Source organism: Gobio gobio (assembly GCF_949357685.1).
Source record: "Gobio gobio genome assembly, chromosome: 13".
Classification (NCBI taxonomy): domain Eukaryota; kingdom Metazoa; phylum Chordata; class Actinopteri; order Cypriniformes; family Gobionidae; genus Gobio; species Gobio gobio.
This window is the reverse complement of record NC_137106.1, coordinates 30,172,414-30,188,956: the sequence shown is the minus strand read 5'-3', so window position 1 is coordinate 30,188,956 and position 16,543 is coordinate 30,172,414. Positions and strand designations below refer to the sequence as shown.

The 16,543-nt window shown below is 36.4% G+C and overlaps 1 protein-coding gene across 1 annotated transcript; it reads right to left on the bottom strand.

Moving 5' to 3' along the window:
• Window positions 1–449: 449 nt before the first annotated feature.
• Window positions 450–15,980, bottom strand: ak7b (adenylate kinase 7b; the record flags this gene model as incomplete). Its single annotated transcript, XM_079833367.1, is given in 18 exon segments — window positions 450–485; window positions 594–752; window positions 5,679–5,899; window positions 8,058–8,255; window positions 9,017–9,070; window positions 9,178–9,304; window positions 9,381–9,476; window positions 12,061–12,189; window positions 12,325–12,474; window positions 12,576–12,653; window positions 12,741–12,831; window positions 12,922–13,010; window positions 14,583–14,666; window positions 14,839–14,949; window positions 15,051–15,145; window positions 15,230–15,338; window positions 15,455–15,631; window positions 15,891–15,980. Coding segments are annotated over 18 exon segments (2,094 nt in total).
• Window positions 15,981–16,543: the final 563 nt, after the last annotated feature.

The following is a 16,543-nucleotide window of genomic DNA, read 5'->3' as shown; positions in this document are numbered from 1 at the left end:
ATGTATTATCATATTAAGGCAACTAAAGTGCAGTATTTTGCTTATTTTTCTAATAAAAGTAATTATGTGCTATCTAAAAGGGTCTGTTAATTATCTGCCATTTGTAACATTTATCCTTTGAAAGCAGAGGACAAATCAGAGTAATCATGACATGATGGACATACTTTCCACAAATGAACGTCCAATTAACAGCTTCATTCTACCAAGCTTTTATTTTATTATGTTTTTCGCATAAATTCATGTGGAAGAAAGGCATTTTTCCATTTGAGATGCATTGTATTTATTAATTGCAGCATTACTACATAAATATTATTCATACGCATGGACTGTATATTAAACATTTAGATTTTAAATTAACAGTAAGACTGAAATAAAACTCTAGAACAAAAAAACAACAACAGAAGTTATACTTGCTGATGAAACCCAGGGCAAAAAATGTCCACGTATTATTACGCTTCAGGATTATTTTTGAGAAGGTACTCAGCCTGAAAGATACAAATGACAAACGGAGAGAATTTTACAGCAATTTTTTCTAGAAAATACCTTCAATTAAACTAATAAGGTGCAGCTATTGATAGAAAGGACAACCCTACCAGGAAGTCTATGGGGTCATCAGGACGTATTGTACAGCATTCGATGAGCCCTTGTGTGAGAGTGGGCATCACATCCCTCATCAGGTAGTTCCTGAAAGGTCCTGACTGAGATTCCAACAAGTCATGTTCTTGTCTCCTCATCTCCTCCAGATGCTGATTCTTAAAACACACACACCAAAACCTCATTGATTTGCTAGCCAAACATATTTTTCTGCAATTGCAAAAACATGAAATGACAAAACAAAAAAAAACACAATTAAATAATTTAAAATGGCACTTATATTAGTGCAAGTCAATGGTTTTAAAAATGAAGGACAAGGGGCCGGATTCACGAAAATCTTCTTAAGAAAGAACTTAAAACCCCTTAACTGTCACCCCCCTTTTTGAGAATACACATGAAAATGCACTATCCAAACTTAAAGGGCTGTCATTCAAGAATGCTTTGGAATATAGACATAAGTTTGGTCTTGTTTTAAAGCAGACACTCGGCAGATTATTGCTGAAGTGAACACAATTAAAAATATGAAAGTATGAAAAAGTTATGGAAATTTAAATTTACTGTAAATAAAAAATACTGTACTAAATATTTTTATTTTATATAAAATATATATTTTACAAAAATGTTTTAATCTAAAATTACTATAAAATCAAAGCCATATGTCTAACCAAGTTGTGTTCCAAATTTGAAGTTGATATCACAAAAATTGAAGTTCCCATGAGATTTTGTTTAGGCGCTGTACCACAAACAGCCACCGGGTGTCACACATATTCCATTGATTGTTTTTTTGATGCATTTTTCTGTAAATTTCTGTCCAAATATCCCTTCCATCACAAAATGGTCACCAAACATGGAACCCTGAGACTCAGACCTTTCCGACGATATGTGTTTTGTCAAGATTAGAAAAGATTTTTATTATAAAGTAGTTAAAATAAATGTTGTAATATTAAACATGACGACGCCCACTAGGGGAGGAGCCCGCTAGAGTAATTTAAAGTACTGTTTCCATGGTAATGCAACGTCCAATTTCAAAACGGTTTTCACAGGATGAATTTTGAGTTTGTAAGCTTTCGAATGATACCTAATTTATGATAATTACTCAAATATATGATACGAAAAAAAGCCGATCAAAAAAAGAGTGCCAGGTGTCCCGCCAGCGGGACGGTGACAGGGAAGAGGTTAAGATAAATTCTAAGAAGTTTGTAAGAAAGTGCAATTTGTGAAAAATTCTTAAGTTCTCAAATATTTTCTTAAGAACATAATTTGTCTTAAAGAGCACCTATCATGGCATTTAAAATGTTCCAAATATTGTTTTAGAAGTCCCCAACAACAGTTTTGCATGCATGCAATGACAAAAAAGACTTTAGTTTTCTTATAATATGCATTTATTTTTACCTGTTTTGACAGCGATTCTCAAATGATTCCTTTAGTGATTCACTTTTCAAAACCCCGCCTTTACGTGACGCTAATCTGCGGTGATTGGTCCGATGACCCAGTCAGTTGTGATTGGTTTAGTCTGTGCAGATATTTTCGGAAACGGAACGCCCATCAAAGTCTTATAGTGACAGTAATTTGTTAATATGTGTCAGGAGTTATGAATATGAAAACCGCGTCGGTACTGTTTGATTGTAATATGAGCCTCAGCTGTTCTCATTCATAAAAAAACTCCTCTATTCTCCTCACGAAGACTCGCGACAAATCAACATCCCTCAGGGCTTTTAGTTCAAAAGTGTGCAGATGAGGAGACATATTGATAGATTCTCATATGTCTGTGTCAAATTTCTAAACAGAGGAGTATTTTTTATTCAATACTTCCTCAAAATGGGCAGTTATAGCCTAATCATGAGCGATTGAGTCTCTTATGTGTTGTTTTCAATTCATACTGGCAGCCGGAGGGCGCTCTGTGCACATGTAGTCCATGTACAGACAGACGAAGAAGATACCATGTGCCATAATAGAAGTCCATAATAAAAGCTTCCTGAGATCGCGAAACATACATTTGACGACTAATAAACACACAATCGCGACGATGTATGGTTTGTCTTCAAGCCACTTAGTCTTCAAATGCTCATCCTTGGGCAGATGAAAGAAGTTTGCTTTTGAGTGGCACTTCAGAACACAGCGTCTCGTCGCCATGATGTTTTCTAGTTTTCACTGGCGTCTTGGAGCGCAATAAGTGGGCGTATCGTATTCAAATAACTTGACAAGTTGACGTCATCTAGTCAGAGAAAAAGCTTCGGTCTTCTAACGATTCTTAAAAATGACTCCGAGTCGACTCTTACTTTTCAAAGAAAATAACTATATATACGGTGCACTGTCATATTTCAAGCTATCACAGGATGTTTTTGTTCACTTAGATCTATGTTACACACTACATGAAAAGGTAAATTTCAAAATTCCATGATAGGTGCTCTTTAAGAAGAAAATGGTGTTATATCAAGCATTCTGCGTTAGTTCAGGCAGGCCATGTAGTCAAGCGCCGCTATCAGCTGACTGAAAAAATTCCAACCCCGCGCATATCAGCTGATCCGATTCCTATGCGCTCAATTGGCAACTCTCATACAGGGAGTCTCTCTCATTCAATCTGCCTGCTTGGCTCCTTCTGCTGCACACTGCTTTGCAACCCACCTCCACCCCAGCTCCTCCTTAAACTGTGTTTAACTTAATCAATGTCATTATGTTTTCATTGATGCATACTCTGTTCCAAATGGGGGATTTCGCTGCCCTCCCAGTTTAAAAAAATGGGAGGTTGTCCCCAGAATCTGCTGCCGTTCCCTGTCTTGGCTTTTCATGGAGCTCATGAAAAGGATGGGGAATTTAGAACAGAGCCATATCGCCAAATGTAAATCTTTGCAAAATATGGCAATAAAAAGTTGACTAAAAGTGGTGTTTTTGACTTAAGTGGACCTGACTGAATTGGTGTTATTTGGATGAAAAGTGGCTATTGCTGAAGACTTGTTGAATGAAAAACACCTAAAACCCTGTCTTTTTGCACTGCCTGCAGATTACTGTAGTTATCATAATAAACGTGCAAACTATTTTCGAAGCGACTGGCTTGATGGGAGTTAATTACTCAGCTTGGTGCTTTTAATGTTAAGTTAAAATTGTTATTTCAAAAGAGCCCGTCTCAAGATGCAGCAGTCTTTCCCATTCATTTGCACTCCGTCTTCCTTGCGCTCACTCTAGAGTGAATGCGTCATGTATCTGTGCATGCTGACTTGCTAGTTCTAGCTTGAGTGCATCATGTATACGTGCAAATGATCGATCAGTGTCACTTCAGAGTACTTGTCAACAAATGGTAGCCAACTAGTATTAATATGTATTATATTTAGGTAGCTATGTTATGTTGTAATGTTTAATATTTGAAACAACCCAATAAGCTCATTAATCATCTTACATTTGGGTATTTAAGACAGGTTGGATGTTATCCTATCTTTAAGAAGTTATTTAGGATGATTTTTAAGAACAATATTTTCGAGAATATAATTACTTATTACATTTTATCTTAAGAACAATCTTAAGAAAAAAAGATAAGAACATTCGTACAAGTTTTTGGTAATACAATTTTTTTTTTCTTAAATTAGAAAATAAGAATAAATTGGCAGTTAAGAAGAATTTTATTCTTAAGAATGTTTTGTGAATCTGCCCCCAGATCTTCTAAAGAGGACAAATTAGCATGTGGGCGCAAGCTAATACAAACACAGATGGTTTGGTGGGCTGGTTTCACGAAAATCTTCTTAAGAAAGAAGTTAAGAAAATTCTTAAGATAAATTCTAAGAAGTTCGTAAGTATGTTCCTTAGTGCAATTCTTGAAAAATTCTTTAGAAGTTCTCAAATATTTTCCTAAGAACATCTTAATTTTTTAGTTAAGAAGAAAATAAGAGGTGTTATTTTATTGAAAGGTCTTACTGAACACTTGCTGAATGAAAAACACCTCAAAGCTCGTCTTTTTGCGCTTCCTGCAGATTACCGTAGATATCATAATAAGTGTGCGACTATTTTCGTTGTGACTGGCTTGACGGGAGTTAATCACTCAATGTCGTGTTTTTAATGTGCCGTGTCGGTAAAATCGTTATTTTATAAGAGCCTAGCCGTTTATCAAGAACGTTGCTTGGGTACCAAAGATCGGCCGTTAGATCGACACAAGACGAATCATATCTCAGAGATGTCAGAGCCAGCGGCAGACGGCAGAAGGACTAGCCGAGGTAAGGCTACTCTCGGCGGGGTTAACGAGCGCTGAACACCCGCTGATCGCCTGGATCTCACAACTCCAAAAATGGCAGATAAAATTGTAAAATAGGCGCTCTCTTTATAAATAAACCACAGATTTAATCTTTAAATAAGAACATTCTCGCCTGAAAAAGTCTTAAAACTACTATTTGTGACACATTAACAGTAGAACTGGTATTTAAGAAAGGTTGGAGGTTATCCTAACTTTAAGAAGTTATTTAAGATGGTTTTAAAGAACATTATTTTCGTGAATATGAATACTTCTTACATTTTATCTTAAGAACAATCATAAGAAAAAAAATAAGAACATTCTTAAGAAAAGTTTTTGGGAATACAAAATATTCTTATATTTTTTCTCAAGTTAGAAAATAAGAAGAAATTGGCAGTTAAAATTGGCAGTTAAAATTGGCAGTTAAAATTGGCAGTTAAAAATAATTTCATTCTTAAGAATGTTTTGTGAATCCGGCCCCTGCTTATGATCTAATGACAATGTGCAAATTCAATGTCATGTCAGGCGCAAAAACGATTAAGACGTGCCTTTTTAGGTGGATAAATAATGGTGCAAATACCACTACGTTGACTGACGCAAATCTCAGTAAATCACATTGCATTTATCATTTAAATACTCTCCACCCATAAATTTACCGGTCTGACAGGAAAACTCCTCCTATAAATGCATATGGAAAAAGGTCAGGTGCAAAAATAACCTTTTCAACGCTAATTTCCTATCGCGTGTCTTTAGTAAATCCTGACAGTAGTTTTTAAAGCCAAAAGAGGGTTTGTGCTGTCGCAAGCTGTTAGTAAACCTGGCCCTTAACCTTAAATTCCTTTAAAAAAATATAGCGTCAGGTGCATACCCATTCTCCCCAACGCTGATCTCTCTGTTGGGCCTCTTCTTCCTCCCGCCGCTCTGTCTCAGCCCTCTGTGCCGCCTGATTCTTTAGCTGCTGTTCAGCTTGCCGTCGCTCTTCTTCCTCCACCTCCTTTGAGATCGACCCGTAGTTCTTCGGTTTGCCCACTTTTTTGCAAATTTTCTCTGTGACCAGCAAGTACTCATTGTTATCGTTGCTTGTAATCTCTGAAATAAGAGTAGAGGAAAATAGATATACAGGGTTATAAAAATGTTGACTGTTAGGCAACACTTTAATTAATATAATCACACTAGTTAATCGTATTTATACGTAAATATAGCATAAGCACACTTTTCAAGCATGGTATCATGTGAGATGCCAGTCAAAACTGTTGAAACATCACAATACTACTCCTAAAGGTATGGTCACATTAGTGAAATGTTGTGGGCAAAAAAGTATATTTTTATTGTCAATAGTGTAGCAGTAAGGGTGTGTTCACACTTGTAGTTAAGTTCTCTTGGTTCTTTTAGTCCTGGTTTGTTTAGCGTTCACACTGTGGCGGCCATTTGTCATGTTGAGATTTTGGACATGGCGTTATCCTGCTGGAAGTAGCCATCAGAAGATGGGTAGGCCAGGCAGCGTTTTTCAAAAATTTTTGTCGAATTTTGGTGCGCCTGTGTCGAATTGCAGACTCAGTTTCCTGTTCTTAGCTGACCACTTTGTCTGGCACCAACAACCATGCCACGTTCAGTCACTTAAATCACCTTTTTTTCCATTCTGATGTTTGAACTTCAGCAGATCGTCTTCACCATAGGTGTTTCTCAATGTCAAGGATACTTGCTTGGCAGGACTGGTCCTTCCAAGTCACTTCCTTCAGAGGCTAGGCGAGGCTCCTCTTTAGCATTCGGAGAACACGTAAATAGAACAGGCTAACAAGTGCACGTCATTGCGTCATTACGTCAGTGAAAAGGTCCGCTTTCGGCGCTGAAAAATGGAAGTGTTAACGTTAATGGTTTGGTTGCTGTACAGCATTTTTTCTGATATGGAAATGGAGATGAAGATGGTGAGGCAGCATCGGCGTCAGGCTAGCAGGAGGAGAAATTTAATTTGTCGCCACCTCTGGTGTCAAAGACTTGGGATGGTAAGAAACGTTAACCTTAAACTTTACTTATATTTACTACGGTTATAACAAATGTTTGGTAACGTAAATATACTTTCATTTGAAAGCATATTGCCCAGTTAACGCTCCGACTCCGCCAACGTCCGACATTTTGTATTTTTTGAACAAGACAGCAAAGCTGCGCGCATAGGATTGTGGGTGATTTGAGAGCGCGGAGGCTACACATATGCATCCTTTCCTGTATGGCATATTTTTCGAACGAAGGACTCAGTCCTTAGATCCTCGACATTGGAACAGTCCTTCGACGGATGTCGATGATGTAGCATCCTCGAAATTCTGGCTTCCGAGGATCCTTCCTTGACATTGAGATACGCCTCATGTCTACATGCCTAAATGCATTGCGTTGCTGCCATGTGATTGGCTGATTAGACATTTGCGTTTACAAACAGTTGAACAGGTGGACCTATTATATTGGCCGGTTAGTGTATATTTTTTTGCCAAAACAATGCTGTGTGCTGGGCTTAATGAGGGTATGTTTACACAACAATGATGTACTAAAATAGATGACAATGTTGTCAAAATGGATCTGCGAAAATGTCAAAAAAGGCTGTATTATGCATGCCAGGTCAGTAGTTGGCGATGTCACTTTGTCAAGAAACAACCTGCAACCACGTAATCCGCATATGTTTTTGTTGTTTACATGGAGAAACCATGCACTTTGAAACCCGTTTTCAGGCCTCCAAAACGCCGTTGTCGTGTAAATGAATGACCAAAATACATTAAAAAAAAAATCTATTTTCAGTTGAAAACAATGTCGTGTAAACGTACCCTGAGCATGTTGTATGTGTGTATATATGGTGGGAATTTTACCAGCTGAGCACTTACAAAAGCTTATAAAGGAGTCAAAATAGCAGCCCTGGAAAGGTGGGTCTTGGTCCACACACCAAGGTTTAAATGGCAACCTTCACACTTGAACTGCACTAACAGAGCAATTGCAACAGAGTTCATTTTAATCAAACCAAACACATCCTGTGAAGTGCATCTCACACAGAAGTCACTTCTAAACCAAGCAACCCATTGCAAAATCTTTTTGTGGAAATCTTTCACCCTTATGCAAAATGTACGTGGATTCCTATTGAAATAACTGTATTTCTTTCATGAAAATTTGCGTGACCGTACCTTTACACTTGGTCTGTATTAACTAGCTCAACAAATTTAGTATTACTGCACTTCATTAAAATATGATTCTGTTCACTCCTTGTTACCTAAGTGCTCAGGATGAATCTCTAGGTCCTCAAAGTAGATCAGCAGTGTCTGATCCTCTACGTTTCTCTCTCTGAAGCGGGCCAAGCGGCGTGGAAACTGTTCAGGGGTGTAGGAAGTTCCCTCTACAATAGTCTCTGGTAGATTCAGAATGCGGTTTTTCAGGAAATCATCAGTGGCGTCAACAGAGAACACAAACTCTGGAAAAAGGACAGTTGATTGTTTCTCTAGTATCATAGTGATTTTCAAATCCACTTGTTACAGTATGTCTTTTAAATGAGTTGTGGGCATGCTGTCTACAAATACAACATCTCTTACTGAACATGTTCACAAAAGTTACCACTATTATGTAAAGCTGAGCTGAACAAAATTGTAAAGATCTCTCAAATTTAGAAATAGAGCTAAATTGGCTCAGTAAGGTTTTTATTCAGCAAGGATACATTACATGTATGTTAGTAGACATGCATCATGTTATAAAGATTTTGTATCAAATAAATGCTATTCTTTTAAATGTTATATTCATCAAAGAGCCCTGAAAACATACATATCAAAGTTTCCACAAAAATATTAAGCAGCACAACCGCTTTCAACATTGTTAATAATAAGAAAAGTTTTGCATATTAAAATTTCTGAAGGATCATGTGACACTGAAGACTGTAGTAATTGCTGTGGAAAATTACGTTTTGCCATCATAGGAATAAATTTCATTTGAAAATATATTAAAATAGAAAATAGTTACTTAAAAATACAATAAAATTTTATGATATTACTTATTTTACTGTATGTTTACTGTATTCAGCCTTGGTGAGAATGAGATTTCTTTCAAAAGCACAAACTTTTCAAAAGAAAGTTCAAATCAGTCATGCAAGACTCAAATCTTAAGGCTAATAATTATGATGGAGAAGTCTGGAAAAAAGGCATTTCTAATTTGCATTATACATTATATTAATCAATTACAGACCTGGGATGATCTTTTTTTCATGTTTAGATTGCAAGTCTTCAGGCTCTTCATCACCTGTTGAATATTTAAATAATCATGCAGCAAATCAAAACTCATGTATTATTAATCAGAATCATGATTTAATTTGTTAATATATCACCTAAAAAAGGCAAATTTCTCACCAGTAAATAACTGCTTCGCCTGCTCATGTGTCTTAGGAAAACCGTCCAAAACAAAGCCCTGGTTCATACAGGGTTTAGTCCTGAGTTTGTCCCTCATTATACGAATCACATGTTGGTCATCGAGTCGTCCTAAAAACCAAAAACAACAAAATCTTAATGTATATAATTTCAATATAACGCACCTAAAAAAATACAAATATACAACCTTCATTCTCATTCATGTTTTCCTTCAGAGTGTCCAGAAACTCCTGAGCTTCACCATCATCATTTCCCATGTCCTCCGTATGAACACACAACTCCTGAATAATTCAACTAAGCATCAGTATAAAACCTATACAATTTATATGAATTTTTAAGGGTACAAAACCAGAAAAGGTCACTGCAGGGAGCTATTTACATCAATACATATATATATATATATATATATATATATATATATATATATATATATATATATATATATATATATATATATATATATATACAGGTGCTGGTCATATAATTAGAATATCATCAAAAAGTTGATTTATTTCACTAATTCCATTCAAAAAGTGAAACTTGTATATTATATTCATTCATTACACACAGACTGATATATTTCAAATGTTTTTTTTTAATTTTGATGATTATAACTGACAACTAAGGAAAATCCCAAATTCAGTATCTCAGAAAATTAGAATATTGTGAAAAGGTTCAATATTGAAGACACCTGGTGCCACACTCTAATCAGCTAATTAACTCAAAGCACCTGCAAAGGCCTTTAAATGGTCTCTCAGTCTAGTTCTGTAGGCTACACAATCATGGGGAAGACTGCGGACTTGACAGTTGTCCAAAAGATGATCCATTGACACCTTGCACAAGGAGGGCAAGACACAAAAGGTCATTGCAAAAGAGGCTGGCTGTTCACAGAGCTCTGTGTCCAAGCACATTAATAGAGAGGCGAAGGGAAGGAAAAGATGTGGTAGAAAAAAAGTGTACAAGCAATAGGGATAACCACACCCTGGAGAGGATTGTGAAACAAAATCCATTCAAAAATGTGGGGGAGATTCACAAAGAGTGTACTGCAGCTGGAGTCAGTGCTTCAAGAACCACTACGCACAGACGTATGCAAGACATGGGTTTCAGCTGTCGCATTCCTTGTGTCAATCGACTCTTGAACAACAGACAGCGTCAAAAGCGTCTCGCCTGTGCTAAAGACAAAAAGGATTGGACTGCTGCTGAGTGGTCCAAAGTTATGTTCTCTGATGAGAGTAAATTTTGCATTTCCTTTGGAAATCAGGGTCCCAGAGTCTGGAGGAAGAGAGGAGAGACACACAATCCACGTTGCTTGAGGTCCAGTGTAAAGTTTCCACAGTCAGTGATGGTTTGGGGTGCCATGTCATCTGCTGGTGTTGGTCCACTGTGTTTTCTGAGGTCCAAGGTCAACGCAGCCGTATACCAGGAAGTTTTAGAGCACTTCATGCTTCCTGCTGCTGACCAACTTTATGGAGATGCAGATTTCAATTTCCAACAGGACTTGGCATCTGCACACAGTGCCAAAGCAACCAGTACCTGGTTTAAGGACAATGGTATCCTTGTTCTTAATTGGCCAGCAAACTCGCCTGAGCTTAACCCCATAGATAATCTATGGGGTATGTTGAAGAGGAAGATGCGATATGCCAGACCCAACAATGCAGAAGAGCTGAAGGCCACTATCAGAGCAACCTGGGCTCTCATAACACCTGAGCAGTGCCACAGACTGATCGACCCCATGCCACGCCGCATTGCTGCAGTAATTCAGGCAAAAGGAGCCCCAACTAAGTATTGAGTGCTGTACATCCTCATACTTTTCATGTTCATACTTTTCAGTTGGCCAAGATTTCTAAAAATCCTTTCTTTGTATTGGTCTTAAGTAATATTCAAATTTTCTGAGATACTGAATTTGGGATTTTCCTAAGTTGTCAGTTATAATCATCAAAATTAAAAGAAATAAACATTTGAAATACAACAGTCTGTGTGTAATGAATGAATATAATATACAAGTTTCACTTTTTGAATGGAATTAGTGAAATAAATCAACTTTTTGATGATATTCTAATTATATGACCAGCACCTGTATAAATATACAGGTAACGAGAGGAGAACAGAGGAGCCTCTTAAATAAGAAGTTACAGGTCTGTGAGAGCCAGAAATCTTGCTTTTTTTTAGGTGACTAAATACTTATTTTCCACCATAATTTGCAAATAAATTCTTAAAAAATCAGACAATGTGATTTTCTGGATTTTTTTTCTCATTCTGTCTCTCCTAGTTGAGGTGTACCTATGATGAAAATTACAGGCCTCTCATCTTTTTAAGTGGGAAAACGTGCACAATTGGTGGCTGACTAAATTCTTTTTTGCCCCACTGTATATATACACTGCCGTTCAAAAGTTTTGATCTGTAAGATTTTTTTATGTTTTTAGAAAAAGTCTCCTCTGCTCACCAAGGCTGCATTTATTTGATTAAAAATACAAAAAAAGCCAGTAATATTAGTATTAGTTATACAAATATAATTAAAATGTAAAATAACTGTTTTATGTTTGAATATATTTTAAAATGTAATTTATTTCTGAGATGCAAAGCTGAATTTTCAGTAGTAGTGATGCTGAAAATTCAGCTTTGCATCATATAAATACATTTTAAAATATATTCAAATAGAAAATAGTTATTTAACATTTTATTAATATTTCACAATATTACTTTTTTTTGTATTTTTAACTACATAAACACAGCCTTGGTGAGCATAAGAGACTTCTTGTAAAAACATTAAAAATCTTACTTTTGAACGGCAGTGTATATGTATATACTGTATTTGAACATGCTTTCATGGTTCTGAATAAATGCTGGGTTTTGTGTAGCACTGACCAGATTGTCTAAAGTTTCAGTGATTGTCTCCTTAAGTTTAACATGATGAAGTCTGTAATGTTTGCATATCATCTCTGCTATAGTGCTCTTCCCAACAGCAGGTGGTCCCAGGATGCATATACGAAGGGGCTGGGACACACACAAACACAGGTGCTTGTACAGTGAAACTTTAGATTAAGCCAAAAAGTCCAACATAGTACACAGTGATTTTCAACATAAAAGAAGTGTAAAAAACAAACATATAACTAGAATATTTCAACATACCAACAATCCCCTGGTCTGCTTGTATTCTTCAGTGACCTGCTCAATGTTTTCAACCATGCCATCTTCTGACACCCACTGGATGTTAAAATTCTCTTTTAGATACGGTGCTTCAATACGAAGGTTGACAAGCAAAGAATCAATATCTGTTTGCTGAAGTAAAAAAAAAATCATAGTTGATACAAAACCAAAAATGTACTATATTGATAATCTTCTCTGTAGAATGTCAGAACAATATTGACATTGATTCTTACTGTCAGCTCCCGTATGAGATAAATCTCTTCTTTTGAAACATTTTTAGTTTTTCCTGGTCCAAGCACGAGTGTTATTGCCTTGAGGAAGAAGATTTGATTGCATGAGAATCATTGACTTTCAAAACAAACAAAAAATATATATAAACTGAATGTGTAAAATCTCACCTTTATGATATCCTCCATTGTGTTTTTGGAGTCATCAACAGCAACAAAGTATTGTGACTTTGGCTTGTGGTCAATGACATTTTGGATGATCCTTAATGAATATGAATTGAACAGATGTAAATGCCCAGTAATTTAGCTTTTGCATGGATGGTGTCGTAAAAAGCTCTATAATTATACTAACCCTGCCAGATCATTGATGTGAATAGTAGGGATAATATTGGAGCCATCTCCAAAGATGGGGACCATGGAGACTTCGCCCATCCATGACATCTACATAGAACAACACAACATAAACTTTAAAGCTACACTGTGTGATATTTTCCCCCTTCTAGTGGTGAAAAGGTATATGAGCATCCAGTGAATTTTAGTTTCTGTTCCTCTCAATTCCGATTTCGTTTTAACTCCTACGGTGGCCGATTTAGTCCAAGATTAACATGGCTTCAGTTCGACCTCGTCCACATTCGACACGGTGCCATAGAGTGTTAAAACGCGAAAGGCAAAGCTTGAATTTACGGGTATGTCCCTCTTTGGCTAATGTACTTTCAAGATGTAGGGGCAACATGGCGACCCGCATTCGAACCCCTTACCCGTATGTATTTTCAATGGCATATTATAAACTTACGAGAATACTTTATTACTTGAAAGAAGTAAATATACATTAATGAGCACATATATTTTTGAAAGAACTAAGTGTTTTTAGCTAAGAATAAACTAAAAAAGTTACACAGTGTAGCTTTAAAGGAACTCTACACTTTTTTTAAAAAAAATAGGCTAATTTTCCAACTCCCCTAGAGTTAAACAGATGAATTTTACCATTTTCGAATCCATTCAGCCGATCTCCGGATCTGGCGGTAGCACCTTTAGCATAGCTTAGCATAGATCATTGAATCTGATTAGACCGTTAGCATCTCACTCAAAAATTACCAAAGACTTTCGATATTTTTCCTATTACGCAGGAATGAGAGTGTAGTTCCTAGCCATATCGGCCTAGAAAATAGCAACTTTTCATTTTCCATCAGTCTTAGGCCGCGTGTCCACCAACGCGTTTTTATCCAGCTGAAAACACTAGGCGCCCTGCTGAAAACGCTGTGGGCGCTTGAGAGCGTTTTGGCAGCGCAGCGTTTTTTTCAGTTGAGACTCTTTGCTTGTTATGATACGGAATATCCGCGGAAGTGTTACTAGTATCTCATTTTACAGATGGTTTGTTTATGTATTGATTCTATATAAAAATGCTGATAAAATATAAAGTATTTGCTCTGGCTCTTGTTTTAAAGTATTTTGTTCCGTTATTATACTGCTTGTTGTCATCTGTTGACGTACAGTACAAGCAGAATGTGGCGATTGGATGGCTGGGTGAAAAGTGACAGTGATGAAAATTTGAACAAAGTTGAACATTCTTCAACTCTCGGCGACCAGTAAAAAATGCTGAGTGCTCAGCGCCTCATTGCGCTCATGGCGTTCTAAAAGCGTGGCGCTCCCATTAAAAACCATTGAATACGCCAGCCAGCCACGTGAAAAAACGCTTTGGTGGACACGCGGCCTTAGTACACGATGTAACTACAGAAGAGTCAAGTTTTAAATAGGAAAAATATTGAACGTTTTTGGTCATTTTCGAGATGCTAACTGTCTAATCAGATTCAATGATCTATGCTAAGCTATGCTAAAAGTTCTACCGCCAGATCCGGAGATCGGCTGAATGGATTTGAAAATGGTAAAACTCAACTGTTTAATTTTAGGGGAGTTGGAAAATGAGCCTATTTTTTATTTTTTTTTCCTTTAACCTCAACATTTCAATAAGTACAAAGTATTTACAAAAGAATATCCAGATCCACTATGATTTACCTTAAAAAACAAGTGAAGCATGTGTTCTCCCATTCCATATTGTAGCCCTGATGCAACAACATATGTAGAGAACTGGGAGCTTTTCTGAAAATCAGTCACACATAAATATGAACTTCACACTTATAAAGTACTGCTCACTTGAAGTGTTGAAATATCTCACCTACCATACATAGCATGTACAACTGTTTAATATTGCACACATTTTCAACTAAAATGGACAATTATGTTAAAAAAATTATTAAGGTTTCTTGCTTACAGTTTTGCCTAATTTGACCACAAGTTTCTCCAAACCGATATGATCATGGAAGTTGGGGTGTGCTTTTCTTTTTCTGTAGTGCTCCTCTGTAAAGGGAATCTCTGGATAATCCTATTGTTGCGTTAAAATATCCATTAATACAGCCTTTTAAAATGTTTACATGCAGCATGATGCTGAACAAGAAAGTACTTAATTGATAAGTGTTCTCATACTTTATCAGCTGGTTTAGTTGTAGCCCACGTCATGATGGTTGACACCAGGATAAACATCTTGTGCCCAGAAAACGTGTCCATTTCTTTATGAAGAGCTGTGATGGATGATAATTTAACAAGCATTTGCTCAAAATGTTCATAGCAGGAAGCAGCACATGGGTTCCATAAAAATGTGATACCTGAGACGGCCCACTGTGCTTCTGCTATCTGATCAGCATGCTGAGTAATATCATAAATGATCACATCACATTTCATCAGATGATGGAGAAGCTCTTCACGCTCCAAGTGCTGGCAGAGATGAAAAGGGATGTGATAAAAAAATATATAGTAAAGTGACAGTAGGTTACAACTTATAAAAGACACATCTTCTGTGTAATGCTGTAGTAAACAGTTGATTTATTTACGCTGTACTCTTCAGAGATAAAACTCCACTTCTCAGTTTGGCTGGAAATTGTTCCCACAATCTGAAAGGTTGCATCTTTGATTTTTGGTTGCTCATCCTGCAGCCTGTCTTCTTCTTCCTCCACATCAGCCTCTCCAGAGTCCACAAGAGATGCACCAACTACACACGCGTCTAAAAACTGAATACAGGATAAAAGTATGGCCAATATCCCTAATTTGGCAGTCTTGATGTGACATGCTGTAATTCATCTGGAACTAGCTATCCACTATTTCTAATTCCACGGTAACGTTAAAGGTTATACCATAGACTGGAATAGAAATTATACCATAGAAAATGTTCTCAAATAAATTGATACTATGTGGAATATTTAGATGTCCAAGAATGCATTTGTAACGTTGCAATTACGCAATATTGTACAAAGTAATACGATGTTTTACCTTTGCGATATTTTTCGTTGTGTATTTATCAACTTTGTTAATAAAAACCCGTCTGGAGTTCGGCGGTGTCTCCTCAGTCTTGTCCGCCATTCTTCTGTGCTGTTGTTGTCCTGTTGCTAGGAAACGGATGCGTTCGCACTGTCTACCAAAATCCTTTTATTTGATATAACCAAAATATAAAACTAAACGCATCGTGGTTGAATGTGCAGGCGCTTAAAGACCTCTATAAATAATATAACAGTAACTTTACGGTCAAAAGTTTGGAAACATTACTATTTTTAATGTTTTTGAAATAATAATAATAATCATTAACATTTATTTTGTATAGCACTTTTAGTACATAAAATGCAACTCAAAGTGCTTCACAAGCATAAAAACAAATAATAGGAATACAAATTCACACAACGTCAATATAAAAGATTAAACAACAAAAGCAACAGAAAATTCAAAATGTAAAATAAAGAATAAAAAAATAAAATAAAAAATAAGTCTCTTATGCTCATCAAGCCTGCATTTATTTGATCAAAAATACAGAAAAATGTAATATTGTGAACCATGATTACAATTTTAAATAATATTTTTCTATTTCAATATACTTAAAATTATAATTTATTTCTGTGATGCAAAGCTGAATTTTCACCAGCCATTACTCC